A 22,787-nucleotide genomic window follows, 5' to 3' on the forward strand; every position below is an offset into this window, starting at 1 on the left:
AAGTCACCAAGTTTCGTACCGTTCTGATGAGGTAAAAACATTAAAAAAATTCAAAGTTTAAAGTTTGTAAAAGTGTAAAGATTTATAGAAGCTATTTAAATTATGTTATATTATTTAAAAAAATGATGAATATATCCATTTTTGTAATGGTAGGCCATTCGCCACTGAAAGCTGATTGGCTGCTGGCGGCCATGTTTTTTTAAGTATCCGAGTCGAGGATATGTTAAGAAGTTCACCAAAGAAAATGGTCAGTGTACTTTCTGATAGTTTGTTTTTCAATTTGAAATGAGATGAGCAAAGACGAGAAAACACGCCTTTATTCGTTTTTTTGTTGTTGTTTTTTAACAGAAAAACAAACAAACGAAAAAACGAGATTTCGGCTTGTATTTTGGTTCACGGTATAGTAGGAGATGCCGTTGTACTGTGGCTGCCGTCGCATCATCCAAGTGGATCCACAAAACTAACTCCGCGCTTGTTTGTAAGCAGGTTGTGAATTATTAACTAGGTTAAGTATTCAATATGGCTGTCACGTGACAAAAGAACGAAGGACTCAGACCCCAAAGATGAACTAATCATTTCCTATTGGTCAGTGTTAGAGGATCTGTGTAACAGCTGAGTCTTAGCCTGCCAGTTAGTCTGCGCTGGACCAGGCTAGTTTCCCAGCATAAGTTGCCAGAGTAACTGAGTTCAAACTATGTTAAGTTTGCTTTATGAAACAGAATCAACCGACAATAAGTCTGACTAACCAAAATAAGCCTGGCTTGTATTCTAATCTTGTTTTATGGAACAACCCTCAGACCAACAACATGAGAAACACTGGGGTATATTTACACTCAAGGGGAGATTGGCGAAGACACACCTGGGAACAATCATGAACTAATCTACAAGAAAAAATACAAAGGACTACAAAACATGGCACTCTACTCTAAGATCACTACACAGCAAATGACTTTTAAAGACAAAATCGTCCGGCTTTTAGTAATGCTTATTTAGAATCATAACTTTGTATGATTTGGATATTATTTATGTAATTATTGTACCCTTAATCGATCACACATGTACCATTTTAGTTTATCAATTATTATTACACACAGTTTAATTGAATACATACATAAAGGTAATATAAATACGCTTTAGAATCAATAGATAAAGCTATAAAATGACTAGATGTGAGCTTAAATGCTCAATTCTCTCTATACCTTTATCAACTGTGTAAACTAACTTCACTTGCACTGATATAGCAAGACTTTTTCTTTTAGTTGTCCTCTTTCATAGACAGCTTTCTTCTTGTTGTGTAAATTTGTTTAAATTATTTATATTTTTCACTCTCTTAATATTATATAGTGAATCGTGTTGTTTCTCCTGAATCTCAGTTTCCCTCTTTCTCAGCCTGTGATTGGCTGTTCGCTACTGATGTCACTCCTAAACTCCTAAACTCGGGATCAAAGCCTGAGCTGACAGAGAATGTTGATGAACAGCATCATGGTACCAACTAAGCCTGGCTGGATTGGTTTGGTTTGGTTTGGTCAACTCATCCTGTAACCCTGAGTTTGTTCATCATGGTACAGGACACTGATGTTGCTCTTTGACCTGTTTCATCACAGAAGCTCCACCTCTTACAACACTAACCAGGAAGAGGCTGACTTGTTATTTCTCTTTTCTGCCATTTGGACTTTGTCTAAAGCAATAAAGAATCAGCGATCAGTGGAGTACGAAGGGGAAAACTTTACAGAGGAATTTGAGGAGTTTCTTTCTGATCTTTGTGATTCTCATGGTGATTTGTTTTTTAAACCGTCGTTCAGAAAGTGAAAGTAAAGTTTAGATTGCTGGAACTCAAACAGTGAAAATGGCTTCACTAAATGTCTCTGCAGAAGATCTTTCTTGTCCTGTGTGTTATGAAATCTTCAAGGCTCCTGTTCTTTTATCCTGTAGTCACAGTTTCTGTAAAGAGTGTCTTCAACAGTACTGGAAAATCAAGGGATCTCAGGAGTGTCCTGTCTGCAGGAGAAGATCCTCAAGATCTGATCTTCCAGATAGTCTTGCGTTAAAAAACTTGTGTGAGTCGTTCCTGAGGGAGAGAAATGAGAGGCGTTCATCAGGATCTGAGGAGATCTGCAGTTTACACAGTGAGAAACTCGAACTCTTCTGTCTGGAGGACAAACAGCCTGTGTGTTTAGTGTGCAGAGATTCAAAACAACATGACAATCATAAATTCAGACCCATCAGTGAAGTGGTTTCATCACATAAGGTAAGACAAATGTTTCTTGATTCACATGTAAGGCCCTGTCCCAAATGTAAAGACGAGTCATAAACACAGATTGTTCCGGATACTCCCTGAGATCATGAGCACTGCATCAGTAACTGACGTATGAGGAAAACTTAAGGTGTGTTGGACATCGGCTGCGGCTGGATGCACCCGATCGGCGAGAGTAGCCGCGTGCCGGCGGGAGGAGCTGCAAACGGAGACGTGAAGTCGGACACTTTCTGGTTCCCGTAGTGACCGCTCACGTGGTGTTAGCATACTTTACCACAGCTGAAGTGAAATAAATGCAATATTTGCCAAATAATAGATGTTTCAGAGACATTTTCATTCAATACTTTATGTACTGCTTCACACAGCGTCTGTTTGAACAAGAATAAAGTTCAACATAAGCTACTATCAATGAAGTGGAGTCTACGTTTTTTAATCAGTTTTAATTTGATAAACATGACACAATATAACATCGCAACGACATGAAAAGAGTGTTTACTGTTATAAAAAAAACTGATTTGAGAGCTTTAGAGGAACTAAAGGTGTTCGAATAAACACGAAACACACGTGATCGTTGTCATGCGGTGAATCCGGCCAATCGTGGAACAGCTGTGTCGTCATCAGCCCTCGAGCAGCCGCTCTTGAGAAGCTGCGCTGGCTGAGTTCTCCGGCTACTCTCGAATCGCTCTCGCGGTACTTTGATGGCACACGTCACAGTCACGTGGTGTCGGCGCTGGATCAAGTCGGACAAAGTTTCTAACAGGCATGCACTGCTTTAAGTCAGCCGCCGATCGGTCTGCGCAGAGCTGCATGAAGTCCAACAAGCCTTTAGTTTTTCCCTGAATACTGAAGCCTGATTGGTTTTTGTAACAAATGTCACTCAAATTTGCTCTTTTAAAGAGGTCATGTGACAGTTCTGAAAAGAACATTATTCCGTGTATTTGGTTTAATGCAATAGGCTTACGTGGTTTTAGGTTAAAAAAAGTCATTATTGTAATATTTAATAATTTTATTGTTGCTCCTCTATGCCTCGCCTTTCTGAAACGCGTTGATTTTTACAAAGCTCATCGTTCTGAAAAGCGTGGTGAAAAAATTCTGATGAAATTAGTTTTCAGCACGACTTAAATATGCAGTCGGCTCCGTCCGTTTTGGCGGCTGAAAAGCCGTTTGTCTGTAGAGGCGCACAGACGTGAACCAATCAGGCTTCAGTGTTCAGTGTTGATCTGATTGAACAGCTGCAGTGATCAGGACTGCATGTGTTTAGTCCAGCTGAACTACATTATAAATGCAGTTTCATAGATCTGAGGAATTAGTAACTACGGGGGCAAATACATTTTCACGCCGGCCCAGTTGGTATTTGATAACTTTTTTGTTTCAATAAATAACATTGTCATTTACAAACTGTGTTTACTCTGGTTGCAATTTCTGAATCAGTTTAGTACATGGGCGTCGGAACCATTGTATATGGGTGGGACAGGACCCACCCACTTTTTAAGATCAATGATATTGGACCCACTCACTTTTACCGTCTCTAATTCAGCGCATTTGTCTGTTCGCTTTTCAGAGCGCCGTCAGTCAAATCCATTCCACTTGAGGAATTAAAATAAATATTTTTTTTAATTAAAATTAATAAATTAAACTCCATTTCCGCTGAATCGCTACATTATATTTCTCAACGAGCCGCAACTGACGAAAGTAACCGCCCGTTGTACCTTTCCAGTCAAATATTGCGTTGCAAACATCAATAACAGCTTTAAGTTGTCATTGCTGGCAGATGACCGTATTAGGGGGATAATCCACGGATAGATGTGCATTTAATGCACGACGTGGAGTCAAAGAACCGCCCGACGTTAAGTGGAGTTTAGTTTACTTGTTAAATTAAAAGGCACCAGAATGAAATGGTATTTACTCCAGTAACATTTTTCTGGGGAGGACCCACCCACTTTTTTTTTTCTTCCGACGTCAATGGTTTAGTATGAGATGTACACAAAAACTGAAGAAATCAGGTTGGGGGCAAATACTTTTTCACTGCATTATATTGTTGTAAAGTTTTTCTTTCTTCAAAGCAGAGACCAGTGAGACAGGTGCAGCAATCAGATAATGGTGCAGGCTTGTAGTCTTGATCATATCGATGGATGACTGAAGGTTTTGTATTTCTGCGTTGTGTATTTTTTTTCTTTTTTTTTTTTTCTTTTGTGATTGGCTCGTTCAGCAGTGGGTGTAATAGTCTTCTTGAGGTTGTGGCTTCATAAGCAGATGAGACGTCGTTGCATATGGATTTTTTTTTTGGAACAGCCCTCAAGTGTTTATCTGCACAGAGGAAGAAAGAAAACAGAGCAGTATTTCTTCAAAACACTACGGTTGTAGCAGTTTAAACACTATGGTTCTATCATTTTCAGAGTCTACGGTTGTCGTTTCATTCTTTCCCTATTTCTTAATTTATGAGACACCTAAAAAAGAACAGTGAGGTGAGGATGGACTATGGTTGGGAAGGGCCTATAAGGGAATCTTCACCGCAGGGTTGGCCCCCGAAAGCCTGTTGCTTCCAGTTCTCCCCTGGGCACCTCACTGGTCCATGTGTCCTATCCTATCCCTGTGTTGTGTACACACTATACAGTGTGTGAGAAAATTGGCACATTTCCATTCTCCAGTGAAACATCAGTCCTAATAAACATCATTAACAGAGGATGGTTGTCTGACTGCAATATTTTATGGCATAACATTTAAGGCTGTGAGTCTTATTTAATGTCCCCCAAACAAAAGCTGAGACAGTCACTTTCCTTTTGTTCTATTAAACAAAAATAAGTCTTTCATTGTTGTTGTAAGTTACTGGGGAGATTAAGCAATCACAGCCTAAATGGTTAACACTGTATCAAGTTGCCCCACGAGTTTAACGAGGAGGGGAGGGGCTGCTTCAGAATATCAAGCAGGCTAAGCAGAAGCTGAGTAACCTTATTTACATCTTTAAAGTTCTTTTTGCTTTTCCTACACTCATTTCCAAAATGTCCGTGCTTGTCACAGTAAGAACAACTGGCTTCTCTAGGACTTTTGCGTTTCTTTTGCTTCTCTGAGTTAACCTTAAAGGATGCTGCTGCAATTTTTACTCTTGCCTTGACATCAGAGTCTCTTTCCCACATAGCTAAACTGTCCAAGTTGTCTTGCAGGGTTCTATTTGACCATGTAAGATCTAAGAAAGGCAATGCATTTCTATGTTCTGACAAAAGACCATCGGACCATTCGCGAACTAGAGGACCAGTATGACCTAACACTTTCTCTGGAGTGTCGGCAATTCCGCTGTAAACGGCAGCGGTCTGACAGAATCGTTCTGTGTACTCACAAACAGTTTCTTTTTTCTCTTGTACACAATTGGTCATTTTTGACCAATCGATTTTCGGTCCTAAGATATTCTTTAGGATTTTCAAAACACCTTCTCTCAAATCGCCTTTACTGACATGTTGCAGTTCGGAAGTAACAGCAGACTCAAAATGGTTGAATTCAGATTCAGTTAGAATTTCTGACATCAGCTGTGTGACTTCTGGCAACGACATGTCGTAAAGATGCATTTTACTGAACAATGCTCTCCTAAACTCAGAAAAATTTCTTTGCACTGATGGCAAACTTTCAGCAATTCTCTCAATATCTTTCGGACCTAAAAATGTTTTGACTGCTTGTGTTTGGACAACAGAAGAGTTCGGAGTAACACTTTTAGTTCCCTGAGATCTTCTCCTAGCCCCACAAACCTACACTGAATCTACAGGCTGATCAGTTACTGATTGGATGGCTACATTTGTTTCAACGAAAGCTTTTAAGTCAGGATAATTGTTATCAGGCTGACTAACTTCTTCCACATCAGTTTTTTCTGCATCTTTGTTGCGGTTTACTTTCTTAGTCAACGAAGATATTCTAGCCGGAGCTCTTTGATCTGTTTCTCTAGCTCGGAGTTGCGCTTAGACTGTTCTGTAGCTAGGGTTAAACCGAATTCTCTGTGACAGAAGATAATGCCTTTGACACTGTTCTTGCGAATACTTTCTCCTAGTACCTTTTTACAATCTTCGATTGACCAAACTTTGCCTGGATCAATGCCAAATTTCTTTGTTAAATTCAATCTGACTTCCTCAGTCACGATTGAGTCCATGTGCTCTGATAACAAAGACTTGAATTCACTATCTGTCCAAAAAGGTGTAATCTGTCTAGTACTTTTCCTAAACATTTTGTGAATTTTTGTTACCACAAACAAACACTAAAAAAAACTTCTCTCTACTGTCTTGCAAACAGAGGGTACAATCTTATTAGCACATGAGGCTAAATCTAATTCTAAAGCTAATTCTCTAGCTTACAGATAGGTCTTCTCTAGCAAGAGCATACACACAATATTAACATGTAACTGTTAATCTTCCCTGTCAACAACACAGGATCAATTTCATCTCTAAAAGAAAACTTGTTAGAGGCTTATCTTTAGTTAACCAAACTCTACAGCTGTTTGTTAACTACTTCTCTGAACGGCGCAGAGGAAAACATTTGTACTGGTCTGCATTGGTTCTTTTAATGGAGTGGAACTCACAGAGTCTTTCATTTGTAGAGAAAGATTCCGTCTGGAAAAATTCAGTCTTTGAGATCTTTTTGGAGCTTGAAGTTTTCAATCTGGATTCAGTCTGGAACTCAGTCAGCTTGGTTGAGATCTTTGAGCTTGAAGTTTCAAGATGCAGTTCTTGGAGCTTAAAATTCTTTGAGTTTCCTTCTTCTCCATCCGGGTCACGGCACCATCTGTTGTAAAGTTTTTCCTTCTTCAAAGCAGAGACCAGGAGACAGTCGGGATCGCGTTCAACAGAAGTTATTCTTTATTGAGAACTCCTCTGTACGCCGCTGTAGAAACTTCAAACATGATCTGATCTAACATAACTTTACATGTTATCTTATAGGCATTTTAGGAGGAGGGACTTTTGGGGGTGGAGACAAATTCAAACAAAGCATGTAAATGAGTATGCAGGTTAAGGTAACAAAAGGTGAGATTCTCAGTGAATCATTCGTGTGCTAATCCCATCAGTCTGAGTGAAACTGGGGCTCGAAGAGCCATTAAAGAAAACAGGAATTACAACTTTGCTGAGATCTTAACCTTAAAAGCTAAAATCAGTATTCTTCACTGTGATGTTATGTAAGGAAGCATATCTGAAATAGATTCTTAAATTTTAACCCTTCAATATGATCGTCACTGTATTGTCTTCTCTTCACTGTAATCTGGAGTTTTATGTATTTTTGTTCAATTCTAGGAGGAACTCAATACAGCACTGAAGTCCTTACAGGAGAAACTTGAACACAATGAAGAAATGAAAGCAGAGATTGAGAAAACAGTTCGACACATCAAGGTGAGGAAACAGAGACGAGAGCCATTTTCATTACAGCTGTTGGATCACTATATACAGTTATGATCTGCTATAATGGACTCCAGTTTATTATTTCTGTAAATGACGAGCTTCTGCTTCTGGATCCGTTTTATGTCGGGTATCCGAGTTAATCTTGGATATTAATGATGTGTGTCGATTGAGATGATTGAAGTGAATGTGATGTGATTTCAGTCTCAAGCTGAGCACACAGAGCATCAGATTAAACAGCAGTTTAAGATGCTTCATCAGTTTCTCAGCCGTGAAGAACACGCTACAGTCACTGCACTGAGGGAGGAAGAGGAGCAGAAGGAGCAGAGGATGAAGGAGAAGCTGGATGAGATGAACAGACACATCTCAGCTCTTTCACACACAATCAAAGACATGGAGGAGATGATGAAAGCCAATGACGTCTGCTTTCTGAAGGTCTGATTTCAGATCATTGGTTGATTGATTGATGATTGATTGAGTTCTTGATGATAAATGGTGTGTTTGTTCTGCAGGAGTTTCCAGTCTCAATGGAAAGGTGAGTGATCTGCTCCTGTCTCTGGTCTCTCTGGTTCTGATCCAAAGCCACTGCAGTTCTGACTCCTGAATGTTCTTCCAGAGTCCAGAGCTCACAGCCGGATCCACAGACGGCTTCTGGAGCTTTGATTCATGTGCCACGATACTTGGGCAACCTGACGTTCAGAGTCTGGAAGAAGAGGCAGGACTACATCCGCTACAGTGAGTCTGACAGCAGGAGATCTGAGCTGGACATGATGGATGGAGAGTTAGAGGCTCTTCATGACAGAGATAGATAGATAGATAGATAGATAGATAGATAGATAGATAGATAGATGTCTGTTAGGAGGTTACAATTAAAAAAAATTAGTCTCAGAATAATAATAATAATAATAATAACTAGAATGTACATTTCCTGAAGAAAATGTGAGTGATGCTATAGATAGATAGATAGATAGATAGATCTAACACAATTAGCATTTCGCTAACATGATGCTAACACATTTATCATGTTGTTCACATGATTAGTATGTTCTTAGCATGATGCTAACATGATTAGTATTTTGCAAACATGCTTTTAACCAACTTTTAACAAGATTAGCATGTTGCTAGCATGAGGCTAACACAATCACAATGTTGCTTGCATGTTTTAGCAAGATGCTAATATGATTAACATGATGCTAGCATGATTAACAAGTTGTTAACATGATGCTAGCATAATTAACATGTTAACATGGTGCTAACATGATTAGAATGCTGCTACTGCGTTTTAGTTAGCATTATTGACATGCTGCAACACTTAGTTAATCGCTATTAGCATGTAGCTATTCTGCTAGCATGTGAAGCATGATGGAAGTCCTGTTTGCTAGCATTAGTCAAAGGAGCCAACCACCATGTCTCTACGATGTTCTGGTGCAGAGTTATAGGTCTTGCTGAATAGTTGCTAGGGTACTCTGTTTAGTTGCTAGGGAGTGGCTTGGCAGCTGCCAATCATGTTACTTCAAAGGCTGCTTGTAAGTATGAATGATATAAACCAACCGCAACTCCTCATGACATTCAGATTAGCAGATATCCCTCTTTGGAGTTGGGTTGCTAGGGTGCTCGACAATGGTTGCTAGGGCGTGGCTAGGAAGTGTTAAAGGTGATTCATGATTGTAAGTCAAACACAACAGACAGTCATAATAAACTAATTTAAAACAAAACACAGACTATAAGAGCCAATAAAATGAAGATGATCAGATGCTGAAGATCAGACACACACTTACAGTTCTCTTACGAGAGGTTCTCTCGTATTGCGTAAGTTGCTTACGCTACGGGAAAGTCTTCTTTCTTCGAGATCTGAAGCCAAAAATTATCCTTAATTTTGTATTCATTGTCAACGCAGTGTGGCAGCCGGCAGACCATGGCAGGCACTATGAGCGTGCTCATTGGCTGCTCAGCGGCAACTGCTTAAGCCTACCAGGTTTTTGTCAAAAGCAGTTTTTGTCAAAACGCCTCGTTTTTTTCCTGCGGCTCGTGCCGCGCCCCGCTCAGCAACGGAGACCACCACCTCATCTGCGCTCTCTGCCTGGGCCGCGAGCACGCCGCCACCGCACTCTCTACGGGTGGCTGCCCCGAGTGCTAAGAACTTTCAATGTCGACCCTGCGGGCTCGACTTGAAGTTTTCGACCAAGCTGTCGCTCCGCCTGTCCCTGCCGGGCCGCGCAATAGGAAGTGCCGCTCGCAGAGACCACCGGAGACTGATATGACTGAGGAGCTCGCCGGAACCTCTCCCTTCTCTCTCGCCCTCTCCGCCCCCCTCCCGGCCGCTCGACCGCCGGCTCTCGCCCGCGCCGCCGCGTCAGGGGATGAGGCGAATGAGATAGACACCCTCCCTCTGTTCGAGCCGCACTACTGCGCCGCTCACAAGGGATGGCAGAAGTGGACGGTCTCAGAGCGAGCTTCCTCTCCCTCTGTTTGAGCCGCGCAAACTGTACCGCTCACAAGGGATGGCAGAAACGGACGGTCCTGGAGCTCTCTTTACGTTACAAGAAAGCTACTCCGTCCTCGCGCGGACCTACCTCAATTTCTCACACATTTCTCAGTCCCCTCTTAAGTTCAGGCGACTGGAATTGTTCATATTGCAGTATACGAGCCTGTTATAAATACACGCATGCCTGCAAGCATAAAGCTAACCTAAAGCTAATGTGTTTGCCCCTGTGGCTCAGTGGCAGAAACTTAGGCTTTTGCGCCAGAGACCCGGGTTCGATCCCGGCTCTCGCGGCAGATAAAAATTTATGCTGTTCGCTTCTCCAAGCTCGCGGCCAGTTTTTCTTACTTACAGAAAGCGAACCTGCACTCCCCCTTGTTGGGCCGCGCAGATTAAGCCGTTCACAAGGGATGACAGAGCGGACGGTCACGAGCAACGTTCAGCGCGCGCGCCTCACTCACCGGCGAAAAGAGGAGAGAGAGTGTTTTCAGTAAACGAGCCTGTTTTTAATACACGCACGACTGCAAACAAACATGAGGTCGTACTCTTATATGCTCGCGCTAACCAAAAGCTAATGTGTTCTCCCCTGTAGCCCAGTGGCAGAATCATAGGCTGTAACGCCAGAGACCTGTGTTTGAGCCCAGCTCTCGCGGCAGATACGTTTTTTTACTGTTCGCTTCTCCGAGCTCGCGGCCAGCTTTTCTTACATACAGAAAGCGAACCCGCCTCTCGCACCACATGGTGCTCGATTATTTATGAGCGTCTATACACGAGGGAAGAAAAGACGGTTAAGTCCCGCTGCAGCTGGATCACCGTCAAAGCTTCAAGCTCTGTCAGTCCCCGTTGCCACGGCTACTGCAGATGTTTACCTCGCAGCCAACGAACCGGTATATCTACCTGCTCGCCTGCGCGCAACCACCGTTCTCACGGCGACCCAGAGAAATCTCAAATGAGCATAATGTCCGGTTGCACGGCTCACGCCGTATGTGTTTCAAATGCAGTGAATGTGCCCACGTTTCCGTGTTCACCCCTGCACACAAGCACTATAAATTCCGTGTCTCTCACAGAGCCCACTCTCATAAAGTAGGCAGAAGCCGCTCGAGTGTTAAAAGTAGGTCACGTGTCGACCTCACCGTGCCCACACCTACTCACTGCCCGCTCTGTCACACGGCCTCTCACGACCGGTCATGTTTTAAATGCCCGCCCTCGAGCGCTCACACATACTAATGAACATTTCGCCCCCGACGCCGCCCTTGCGCGTCGCGCCTCACACTATATGTTCCCCGTCCAAAGCCACCGGGACACTGTGTGTAAAACGGCCAGCTATCGCTGTGTGCGATCCGCCGTATCTAAGCACCGAGAGTGCGCGCGCTGCGCCCGCCCCTCCGTTTTGAGCTCTCGAGCCCGCGATGCGTGGCGATCAGAGCCCGGAGGCCATTCTGCCCCTGGCTGCACACGCAAGAGCGTGGGAAGCTCTTCCAGGCGCATCAGAATGGGTGCTAAGCACAGTAAAACTAGGCTATACTCTGCAGTTCGCTCGCCGCCTCCCGCGCTTTCGGGCGCGTACCGAGACGAGAGTGAATGGGAAAGTAGCACATATACTTCGAGCAGAAATAGCCACACTTCTGTGCAAAGGGGCTATAGAACCGGTTCCCCCTTCTATGAGCGAGTCGGGCTTTTACAGCCGATATTTCCTCGTTCCCAAGAAGGACGGAGCTCTTAGACCGATTTTGGATCTGAGATATTTGAACAAAGCTCTTATGAGAAGACCGTTCAAAATGCTCACAACCAGGCAGATCCTCGCGCAAATTCGCCCGAGGGACTGGTTTATCTCTCTCGATCTAAAGCACGCGTACTTTCAGATCCAGATAATACCCCGTCACAGGCCATTCTTGAGATTCGCCTTCGATGGTCAGGTATATCAATACACCGTCCTGCCGTTCGGCCTGTTTTTGGCACCCCGTACATTCACGAAGTGCATGGACATGGCTCTCGCTCCCCTGAGAGGTCAGGGGATGCGAATTTTAAACTATCCGGACGATTGGCTGATTCTAGCACAGTCAGAGGCCGAACTCATCCGCCACAGAACAGTGCTTCTCAGCCACCTGGAAAGCCTGGGGCTCACGGTCAACTGGACCAAGAGCTCATTAGTGCCCAGTCAATCAACCTCTTTCCTGGGTTTGGATCTGGACACTGTGGCAATGAAGGCCCGCCTATCAACGCCTGGCTGCGTCCTTCCAACCGGGCAGCACCGCACCTCTCAATACATTTCAGAGGATGCTGGGTTGGATGGCTTCAGCTGCAGCAGTGCTTCAGCTGGGTCTATTGCGTATGCGCCCGCTGCAACGCTGGTTGAACGCCCGAGTGCCTCACAGAGCCTGGGCTTCCGGCGGCATTCGAATCAGAGTGACTCAGAGCTGCGTTTCAGCACTGAAGCCCTGGAAAAAGAACGCTCACAGCCCGATATTTTTCTCGAAAAGCGAGGACGCGCTGTCCCAAACCTGGCCCAGCCTCCCGCTGTACGCTTTCCCTCTGATCTCCCTGTTACCACAGGTCATAGCGAGTATAAGGGAAACGCACCACCCCATGGCCGATCCCGGTGAGAAAGGATCTCCTCTCTCAAGCCGGTGGATCGATCTGGCATCCCCATCCAGAGCGATGGTCTCTGCATGCATGGATAATCAACGGATACACGTTGACCTGCCAGAAGGGGTTGTGAACATCCAATAACGGGGACAGTGATAACCTCCTATGCCCTGTTAGGGCGCTGAGAGTTTACATCACGCGCTCCGCCGCTTTTAGGCGTTCCGAGCAGCTCTTCGTTTCTTTTGGCGGACGCACCAGGGTCTCGCCACCTCGAAACAGAGTCTGTCCAGGTGGATAGTGGACGCGATTGCAGCAGCTTACGTCTCCAAACACCTGCAGTGCCCTTTGGGTATCAGAGCCCACTCCACTAGAGGCATGGCCTCCTCGTGGGCCTGGTCCAGCGGGATTTCTATTCACGATATTTGTATGGCAGCGGGCTGGGCCTTCCCATCGACATTCGGGAGGTTTTATAACCTGGAAGTTCCTGCCTTGCAGGCTAAACTATTATCAGAATAAGTGCCATGTATGCTCTGCCCAGTCGATTATGCACAGACTACGTTCACATACTGGTGATATTTCTGGTATGGCACCAAGGGAAGGAGTATTTTGTGCTCAGACCGGCTGTGCCGCTCTGTTCCTTTATTCCCCGTTACGCGCTTGTGTACTGGTGCTGGCCCGCGCCGCTGGCCGCCCGCCCTACACTCTGTCGCGCTGGGATTATTCTCCCCACAAATAGACTGTGAAACCGCTCTATTTCTTCCCTAATATTTGCTTATGTACTGTGTGGGCCCGCGCTGCCGACCGCACTATTTACATTGATATGTATAGACCGGCTGTGCCGCTCTATCTATCTACGAAGTGAAGTGCTTTGTACATGTGTTGGCCCGTTTCTCCAACCGGCCACCTGTTTTCAGCGTCATGTTTTCCCCGGTCTCCCTGGGATTCATGTGCTGGATGCTCGACGCGCACGGCGTTGACAAGGGGTTCCCGTAGCGTAAGAAACTTACGCAATACGAGAGAACCTCTCGTAAGAGAACGTACTCGGTTACCTAATGTAACCTCGGTTCTCTCTAGAAGAGGGAACGAGTATTGCGTAACCTGCCGTGACGCGCCACGAGCTTTTGCGCTTCAGACTACGAAAACAAGAATTTCAGCCTGTGAGCCCTCCTTATATACACACTGGCCACACCCATCTTGACGGTTAGAGGGGTGTGGAGGGCGCGAAGCTGTGACGTCACTCAGCGCTCACTGGTAGGCTTAAGCAGTTGCCACTGAGCAGCCAATGAGCACGCTCATACAGCCTGCAATGGTCTGCCGGCTGCCGCACTGCGTTGACAATGAATACAAAATTAAGGATAATTTTTGGCTTTAGATCTCGAAGAAAGAAGACTTTCCCGTAGCGTAAGCAACTTACGCAATACTCGTTCCCTCTTCTAGAGAGAACCGAGGTTACATTAGGTAACCGAGTACGTTCTTCATCATCATCATAAATCTCAACACATCTCAGTGATTTATTGTTATTTAACTTTCCCAAAGTATCAGTTTCTCTTGATGGACACAAATGTCTGAATCTCATATTTAATGTTTGTAGTTGATGCCGTTAAACGCTGATGATAAAGCGAGTGTGAAACTAATAACAGCACTGACAGTGATCAGAGGAAAGTGTGTTTGATCAACAGGACGAGTGTCATAACTCATAATAATCTGTGTTGGGTTCACTCTCGATCATCATATGAAGATCAGAATAAAAGCTTCTGTTGATTGTGTCTCATCAGCTCCTGTGATTCTGGACCCAAACACTGCAGATCCATGTCTCGTCGTGTCTGATGATCTGACCAGTGTGACATGGAGCGGGAACAGCCATCCTCTTCCTGATAATCCAGAGAGATTTGACTGTTGTCTCTGTGTTCTGGGTTCAGAGGGCTTTAACTCAGGAACACACTGCTGGGATGTGGAGGTTAAAGAGAGTTCATGGTGGGCTCTTGGAGTAACTACAGCATCAAACCAGAGGAAGGGAGGGGGTTTCTTCAACACTGATGTCTGGAGTGTGCGGTACCGAGTGTCTTCAGGTTCTGGTTTTCCTGTTGAACAGAAGCTTGATCGTGTGAGAGTGAATCTGGACTATGACGGAGGAACGGTGTCGTTCTCTGATCCTGTAACTAACACACATCTACACACATTCACAGCCACCTTCACTCACACACTCTTCCCATTCTTCCGGTGTTTTCCCTCTCTGTGGATCTTACCGGTCAATAGTCAGTAAACGTCACTCCTGTAGATCTGGATCTTCCAGCTTTCATCATGTCTCCAGTATTTAACCCATATCTCATGAGTAAGAGAGCTGTTGATCTGAGTATCAGTACGCTGGCTGTGATTGGGCCGTGACGATCACATGACTGATGTCCAGCACTAGTTTGAGATTATTGTCTGACGAGGTCCTGGCAACCGCTTCGTTATATTTCCCGGGAAGGCATCATACAGCTAAACACAACACGACATCTTGTTAAAATGATGAGTAATCTCCATGGTGATGTGTGTCACAAGCTTTGATGTTTTGTACCCCTATATTTAAAAAACAAAATTCCCCCTAAATATGAGTGTTATAACATGCTTTAAGTGCTCTTTTAAATGCATTTAAATGTATTTTCAATAGACTCACACACAGATCCTGTGAGACGCTTCTGGACATCAACATCATATCGATGGCCGAACACCAGTTACCGATAACATTGGCCACTGCATTGTTTAAGGTCAGCCTGTGTGTCAGAGTAAAGACATTGACTGAATGATACATATACAGATACTACAAAAAACTTCTGTAAAATTTCACTTGAGCTCATTTTTGTTCTTAATAAATTGAAATGCATGTCAGTGCAACTCTGAAAACTGATATTCTTCAAAGTAAAGGTTGCGAAAGGGTTTTTTACAGTGATGCCACAGAAGAACCATTCAGGATTCCCCAAAGAACCTTTAAGTGATTAGTTATAAGAAGAACCATGTTTTTCTTAGCATAAAAACAAAAACATTTTAATAGTCTAAAGAACCTTCTTCCATCTTTTGTGCAATGGCAAAGTTCCATGGATGTTAAAGGTACTTCATGAAGCCATAGATGCCAATACATTACCTTTATATTTAAGAGTGCATATGTGACCCTGAACCACAAAACCAGTCACATGGGTCAATTTTCTGAAATTGGGATTTATACATCATCTGCTGAATAAATACGCTTTCCATTGATGTATGGTTTGTTATGATAGGACAATATTTGTAAATTGTAATATTGTAAATCTGGAATCTGAGGGTGCAAAAAAATCGAAACATTGAGAAAATCTCCTATAAAGTTGTTCATTTATGTTGGCGATTGTGCTGCATTCACTCACAGAAATACATGTTTTATATATTTACGGTAGGAAATTTACAAAATATCTTCATGGAACATGATCTTAATATCCTAAAGATTTTTGGCATAAAAGAAAAATCGATAATTTTGACCCATACAATGTATAGTTGGCTATTGCCACAGATAAACCCGTGCGACTCGAGACTGGAGACATGATCCAGGGTCACATATAGACACTTACCCTGCTCTTCTTTAACGGCTCCACACTCTCGCTGAATACGTTCTTCTAGACTGAGTCTTCCTCTCCAAAGCTCTTCAGGAGACTCATGGCAAACTGCTGTCGCCATTGTTAAAGGAGATCCTTTCTCAGTCAGGAGTCGGTGTCAAAGACAATAGAGGGAAACTGGGTTTAGACCGGGTGTACAAGCAGTCATAAAAAATAGTTTGTATTTAAACACTTTGCTAATCTGCAATAAAAACTGTATAGCTGAATGACAATAATCTTTGTCTTATATATAAAATAAACTAAATAAATATATAAAATGATTCCATATATACTGTAGCTGTATTATAAACAGGCACTTTGTGTTTGCTTTCTTTAAAAAAATAATAATTTGGTATTGTTAGATTACTAAGTCATTTTATATAGTAGCTGATGCACACACCTGCCTCTGCCTTTAAGTGTGTGAAATAGGGCGGGTGATGAGTGATCAAAACATCCTTAACCATTTTAAACCCAGACACATACACTATTTTATCATATCCGTTTCTGAGGCTGTAGATGTTCCTATACTTCTCACTCAGCTGGAAAAGTAATTGGATTACTATAAACAAGTAGCACATGTGAAAATACAAATATCATGGTGGAAATGTGTATTTACTCCAGTTTAACTATTTATGTATCATATATTACATTTATTATATCTTAAATCTAAATGTTATATGATTATTTCAGTGCCTCACCTGGTCCACGGTTTTATAGTTAACATTAGTGAAGACATTTCCTAGGATGGATAGGGGCCAGGATCCTGGTGGAAAATGTGTTTTTTATTTCTGATCATATCTATAATCGTCATATCTATAAAAACAAGCAGCTTTTTAAAAAAGAGTTCACATGCACTTTTTATCTGGAAAAAGAGTTGATGTGAGTCTCAGTCCGCAGCGAAGGGGCATACGAACAGTTTGGGAGCCAATATGTTACTATGTTATGTAATGAATGCCTAAGTTTATACAATGCTTTCCAACAAGAGCACAGGAACAAGTCATGAATAATGACTGAATGTTGCAGTGAAACTACAGACTGAAGAGATGAGCCACACATGTGGACAGCAGAGACGAACATCTGTGCAATCCTGTGTCGAAGTGTTTTTGTTAGACAGAATGGTTCTCGATGCATAATAGCACAGCCTATGTACATAACACTACAACTAAAACATACACTCACCTAAAGGATTATTAGGAACACCTGTTCAATTTCTCATTAATGCAATTATCTAATCAACCAATCACATGGCAGTTGCTTCAATGCATTTAGGGGTGTGGTCCTGGTCAAGACAATCTCCTGAACTCCAAACTGAATGTCAGAATGGGAAAGAAAGGTGATTTAAGCAATTTTGAGCGTGGCATGGTTGTTGGTGCCAGACGGGCCGGTCTGAGTATTTAACAATCTGCTCAGTTACTGGGATTTTCACGCACAACCATTTCTAGGGTTTACAAAGAATGGTGTGAAAAGGGAAAAACATCCAGTATGCGGCAGTCCTGTGGGCGAAAATGCCTTGTTGATGCTAGAGGTCAGAGGAGAATGGGCCGACTGATTCAAGCTGATAGAAGAGCAACTTTGACTGAAATAACCACTCGTTACAACCGAGGTATGCAGCAAAGCATTTGTGAAGCCACAACACGCACAACCTTGAGGCGGATGGGCTACAACAGCAGAAGACCCCACCGGGTACCACTCATCTCCACTACAAATAGGAAAAAGAGGCTACAATAGGCTTTATGCCCAGCTCCACTACTTCCTGAACTTCAGCCAGCTCCTTTGTTTCCTGTCTGCCATTATTGGACAAACTGATTAATCCAGGTGTGTCTGATTATTGTTACTGAGGTCAGGCACACCTGGATTAATCAGTTTGTCCAATAATGGCAGACAGGAAACAAAGGAGCTGGCTGAAGTTCAGGAAGTAGTGGAGCTGGGCATAAAGCCTATTTGCACGAGCTCACCAAAATTGGACAGTTGAAGACTGGAAAAATGTTGCCTGGTCTGATGAGTCTCAATTTCTGTTGAGACATTCAGATGGTAGAGTCAGAATTTGGCGTAAACAGAATGAGAACATGGATCCATCATGACTTGTTACCACTGTGCAGGCTGGTGGTGGTGGTGTAATGGTGTGGGGGATGTTTTCTTGGCACACTTTAGGCCCCTTAGTGCCAATTGGGCATCGTTTAAATGCCACGGCCTACCTGAGCATTGTTTCTGACCATGTCCATCCCTTTATGACCACCATGTACCCATCCTCTGATGGCTACTTCCAGCAGGATAATGCACCATGTCACAAAGCTCGAATCATTTCAAATTGGTTTCTTGAACATGACAATGAGTTCACTGTACTAAAATGGCCCCCACAGTCACCAGATCTCAACCCAATAGAGCATCTTTGTGATGTGGTGGAACGGGAGCTTCGTGCCCTGGATGTGCATCCCACAAATCTCCATCAACTGCAAGATGCTATCCTATCAATATGGGGCAACATTTCTAAAGAATGCTTTCAGCACCTTGTTGAATCAATGCCACGTAGAATTAAGGCAGTTCTGAAGGCGAAAGGGGGTCAAACACAGTATTACTATGGTGTTCCTAATAATCCTTTAGGTGAGTGTATGTATTTAACGGCTCTGGAGTAAACCGTGATGTCATCGTCCAGCTCAGTTCAGTTCTCATATAATGCTGTCAATGCAGGAGATCAATAATATTGATGAATATTAACTATAGATGTCTGTGTAGTCCTAAATATAGATATTATACAGTACAGTAGGGCTGTGTATTCCCTAGTTGCTTATAAGTTAGTGAGTATTTCATTCATAATTACTTACTTTTATTAGGTTTTGCATTTGGATATATATATGGACATTATCAAAGACTGATGGTGGATGATTTATACATTATACCCCAGAATATTGCTCTGTATTTTCCATATTTTCTGTGGCGGTCACTTCTGACCGTGATGATCACGGGTGTGAATATTTTATAAGATATGTAACAACAATGACTTATGTTAGGGAATTAATTAGCTCAAATTAGCCTTAATGTGAATATGCATATGTTGCTTACATGAATTAAAGAATTACCAAATAGGGAATTGGTCAAAACCTCGGCTTATATCAGAGGTTACACAATCGCTTGTAGTACTCACTGATATAGACGGGTAGAATATGTTCAATTTGGGGAAATTTTAGATACAAGTTGAAGAATGTTCATTTATTGTACGAACTGTATGTCCAGCACACAAAATGTACAATATCTGAACGGAAATCTCACGTCTTTAACACTGATAGACAATTTATTCTCTGTGGCCACAAGAAAATAAAGATCTTAGTGTTTTAGACCATTTGAGATTTCTTTCAATAGTAAAATTTATCGTAGAGCGTTAAGAGGTAAAGATCTGCACTACTCAGGGACTCAGTATTGAAACAAACAGGCAAACTTAATTCAAATGATTTAACAAAGTTTATTCAAACGAGCTACTGGTTACATGTACTAATTTTCAATCACACAGGAGTAAATATGCATAAACAAAACAATATACGATCGCAAATAGGGAATACAACAAAATAAACGTAAGATAAAAAGGTTAGAGTAGGGGAAGGAAGAAGGGAGAATATAAGAGAGAGAGAGAGAATTTTAAGAAAGGGTTTTGTGTGTGTACACTGAGAGCGTGGTAAGGAGAGGTGTGTGTGTGTGTGTATGTGTGTGTGTAGGAGCACGCCTTTAGCAGCACGTGGCCGTGTGTTTATGTCTAGGAGACACGTGGAGAGGTGGGCGTGTATGTGTGTGTGTAGGTGCAGATGTGTGCGTCGAAGAGTGTGTAAGTGTGAGTAAAGAGAAATGAGAGATAGGTAGAGACAGTTCAGTCAGTCACAACAAGACCCCAATAGGCACAGCAATATTAGACACTTTAAACAGCACTTCAGGTTGGAAATTTAAGGTCTACGTTACGTCTGAGTTGTAGATCGGCCCTCTTTGTGTGGTCTCGTCTGTGTTGGACGGAAGCGGAGTCACGTGATCACAGCGTCTAGTTGCTATAGCGACTTGAAGCGAGCGGAACTCAGCAAAATGATCTTTAGCTTTAAGTTGGTATCTTGGGTTGGTTGAAGGAGACTATCAAAACTGAAGTAAGGTAGTTTGAAGAAAATAAAACTTGGAAGAAAAATGAAAATAAACGCGAACGAAGCTTCCAAGGATGGAAGAAGGCGTGTCGTCTCTCTCTCTCTGGCGATGTGCACTGAGATCAGAGAAGCGCGGCATTTTGAAGGGGTTAAGCCCAGCCTCTTTTAGGTGCATGACCCAATCGCCTGGAAGGGCGATTGTGACTACCTCCTGACGTTTTGTGGAGGCTCACGCCCCTTCCTAATAGTTAAGGAGAAGCTAAATTTGTTCCTATCGTTAATAACACTGGATTTAATAAAATAATGCGTCTTCGGAGATTTTGGGTTAAAGATTCCACACCGTTGGGATTTATGGAACACAATGATACCACGAATGGTATCTCTATGACATAGTCACCCGCGGATGCCTGATTTTTCGCGATTATAGTCACATCAAATGGATTACAAATCAATAAAACTATATAGGCATAATATTTGGGACAAAGGGATCATGCATACATCAAGAGAATACATTTTAAACATTTCACAAGATGATTTTGATTCACACGTGGTAGGATCTGTGTGTGTTTCCTTGTGTGTGTGTGCTGGAAGAGTCACTGAAGGTTCATCCTGCTGCGTTGAACTTTTGTCCCCGAGCACGGGGTGAGAGAGTCTAGGTGTGTGCGTGTTACTTGGTCTGATTAGATTAGCGGTCGAACAGAGTCTGGTTGTTTTCTTACGTGTTGCCTGAGGGTCTACATGTAAATGAATGTCTGACAGAGAGTCCCTAGGGTCCTCTTGAGATTGCTTTTATTGGTCAGGGGGGATTGCTCTTGGTGATCAGCGGATGTTCGCGGAGCCATAAACTAGAAGTCAGCAGTAAGGGATCTCTGTTTTCAGATAGATAGTTAATGATTTAGGTCATTCGTAGGCGCCGTTGGGTCTGGGGTCCAGGAAGGAAGGATCTTAAGACAATAGAGGTGTTTGTGGATTAGGACACCAATGATTTAATTAGGTCTCAGAGCAAAAGGGAATTTGAAGACAGGCTAATTTCAGTAAATTAACATATAGAGAGATAGAGCTGGTGATCTGACCATCTGATGTGCGTTACATTCCCCCCTTGATGAGTGAACAGGGCATGGATGGACCTGGTCGACTCATCACAGTAACAGTGGTCAGATGGCAGGTCAGGGAGATGAGGTGGCTATAAAGGGGTTGTTAAGATTGGGGCTTAGTTCGATGAGGTCTTCCGCATTCTCTGGTGAGGCGTCGTCCTTCCGAGGGTTTCTCCTGAAGCCGACGGAGACTGCCTCTGTGAGCTTGGTTGTGGAAGCTCGGATTGCGTTGACTCTTCTGTACAGGATATAGGCCAAGCCCAAAGCTAGGGTATGTCCGAGGATGCTGGTAAGACAGAGGGCGGTGTCAGCCGCTGTCCAGGTTTGGACCACAGGTGAAGTGTTCAGGATGGGTTGTCGAGACAAGGCCTGAAGGGCTGAGTCCAGTGGGGCTATATCGATGATTTGTGACCCCCCTTTTGCAATCCAATCTTCCAGTTCTGGATCTAGAGTGAAGTTGCGGTCCCTGAAGAAAGGTGGAATCTCCAGTTCGGCTTGGTACTCTTCACTTGGGAGGTGGTACAAGGCCAGGTCATCCAGGTGAAGGATGGCTCCTCGTGGGACTTGAATCCACATGCTTTGGTTCAGCAGATTGACACGGGTAGCAGTGTCGTGTTGGTCATAAGTCAGTGTTGCGGACCGCACGGGAGTGTTCACGAGCCATCGGTTTCCTACGATTTCAGCTTGCGTCTCGGTGACTTGGTTGCGAGGTTTCGCATCAGCCGGACAACGTGCGTCGCTAGCCAGCTGTTGGAGGCCGCAGATCCCATCGGTGTTATCCCGGAGGAAGGGTTTGCTAGGGCAGAGGTAGTGTATGTCTTTGGTGAGGGTGCACATGTGCAAGTTAGGGGCTAGGTACAGTTGTGGGTCGCTGTCGTGGTAGGCTACCACGTCCGGAGTCCGGACTTTGAACTGCGTGTCACGTTGCCAGAATCCAATGTTGACAATGTCTTTGAGTCGGTAGATTCGGCTCGACTCTATAATGGGCAAGTTGAGGAGGAAGGCCACTTCTCGCTGTGCCGGGTCCACATACAGTGGGATGGCACTTCCCAGCGAGTAGGCGAGATGGGTTTGTATAGGATCAGTGGGTGTAGTGATGGCGGAAGCCAGTACGGTCTGTACCAGACTCAGGGGTATCAGATATGGTGGGATCCTGCCCATGGCTAAGTTGTCTATGGAAGAGCTCACTTCTCTGAGCATGTCATTCATTAATGCGGTGACCAACTGGGTTTGGGCAAAGTTGCTCTCGAAGATTGTGAACAGCTGTTTTATGGAGCTCATGGTC

General features: G+C 43.5%; 1 protein-coding gene across 1 annotated transcript; it reads left to right on the forward strand.

The window, feature by feature from the left end:
* Positions 1 to 1,459: 1,459 nt before the first annotated feature.
* Positions 1,460 to 16,524, forward strand: LOC307171593 (nuclear factor 7, ovary-like). The gene is made up of 6 exons (XM_079893333.1): positions 1,460 to 2,248; positions 7,519 to 7,614; positions 7,825 to 8,055; positions 8,133 to 8,155; positions 8,237 to 8,355; positions 14,464 to 16,524. The coding sequence occupies exons 1-6, from the start codon at positions 1,847 to 1,849 to the stop codon at positions 14,949 to 14,951; spliced, it is 1,359 nt and encodes a 452-aa protein (XP_079749459.1). The 5' UTR covers positions 1,460 to 1,846; the 3' UTR covers positions 14,952 to 16,524.
* Positions 16,525 to 22,787: the final 6,263 nt, after the last annotated feature.

Source organism: Squalius cephalus (assembly GCF_949319135.1).
Source record: "Squalius cephalus genome assembly, chromosome: 14".
Taxonomy (NCBI): domain Eukaryota; kingdom Metazoa; phylum Chordata; class Actinopteri; order Cypriniformes; family Leuciscidae; genus Squalius; species Squalius cephalus.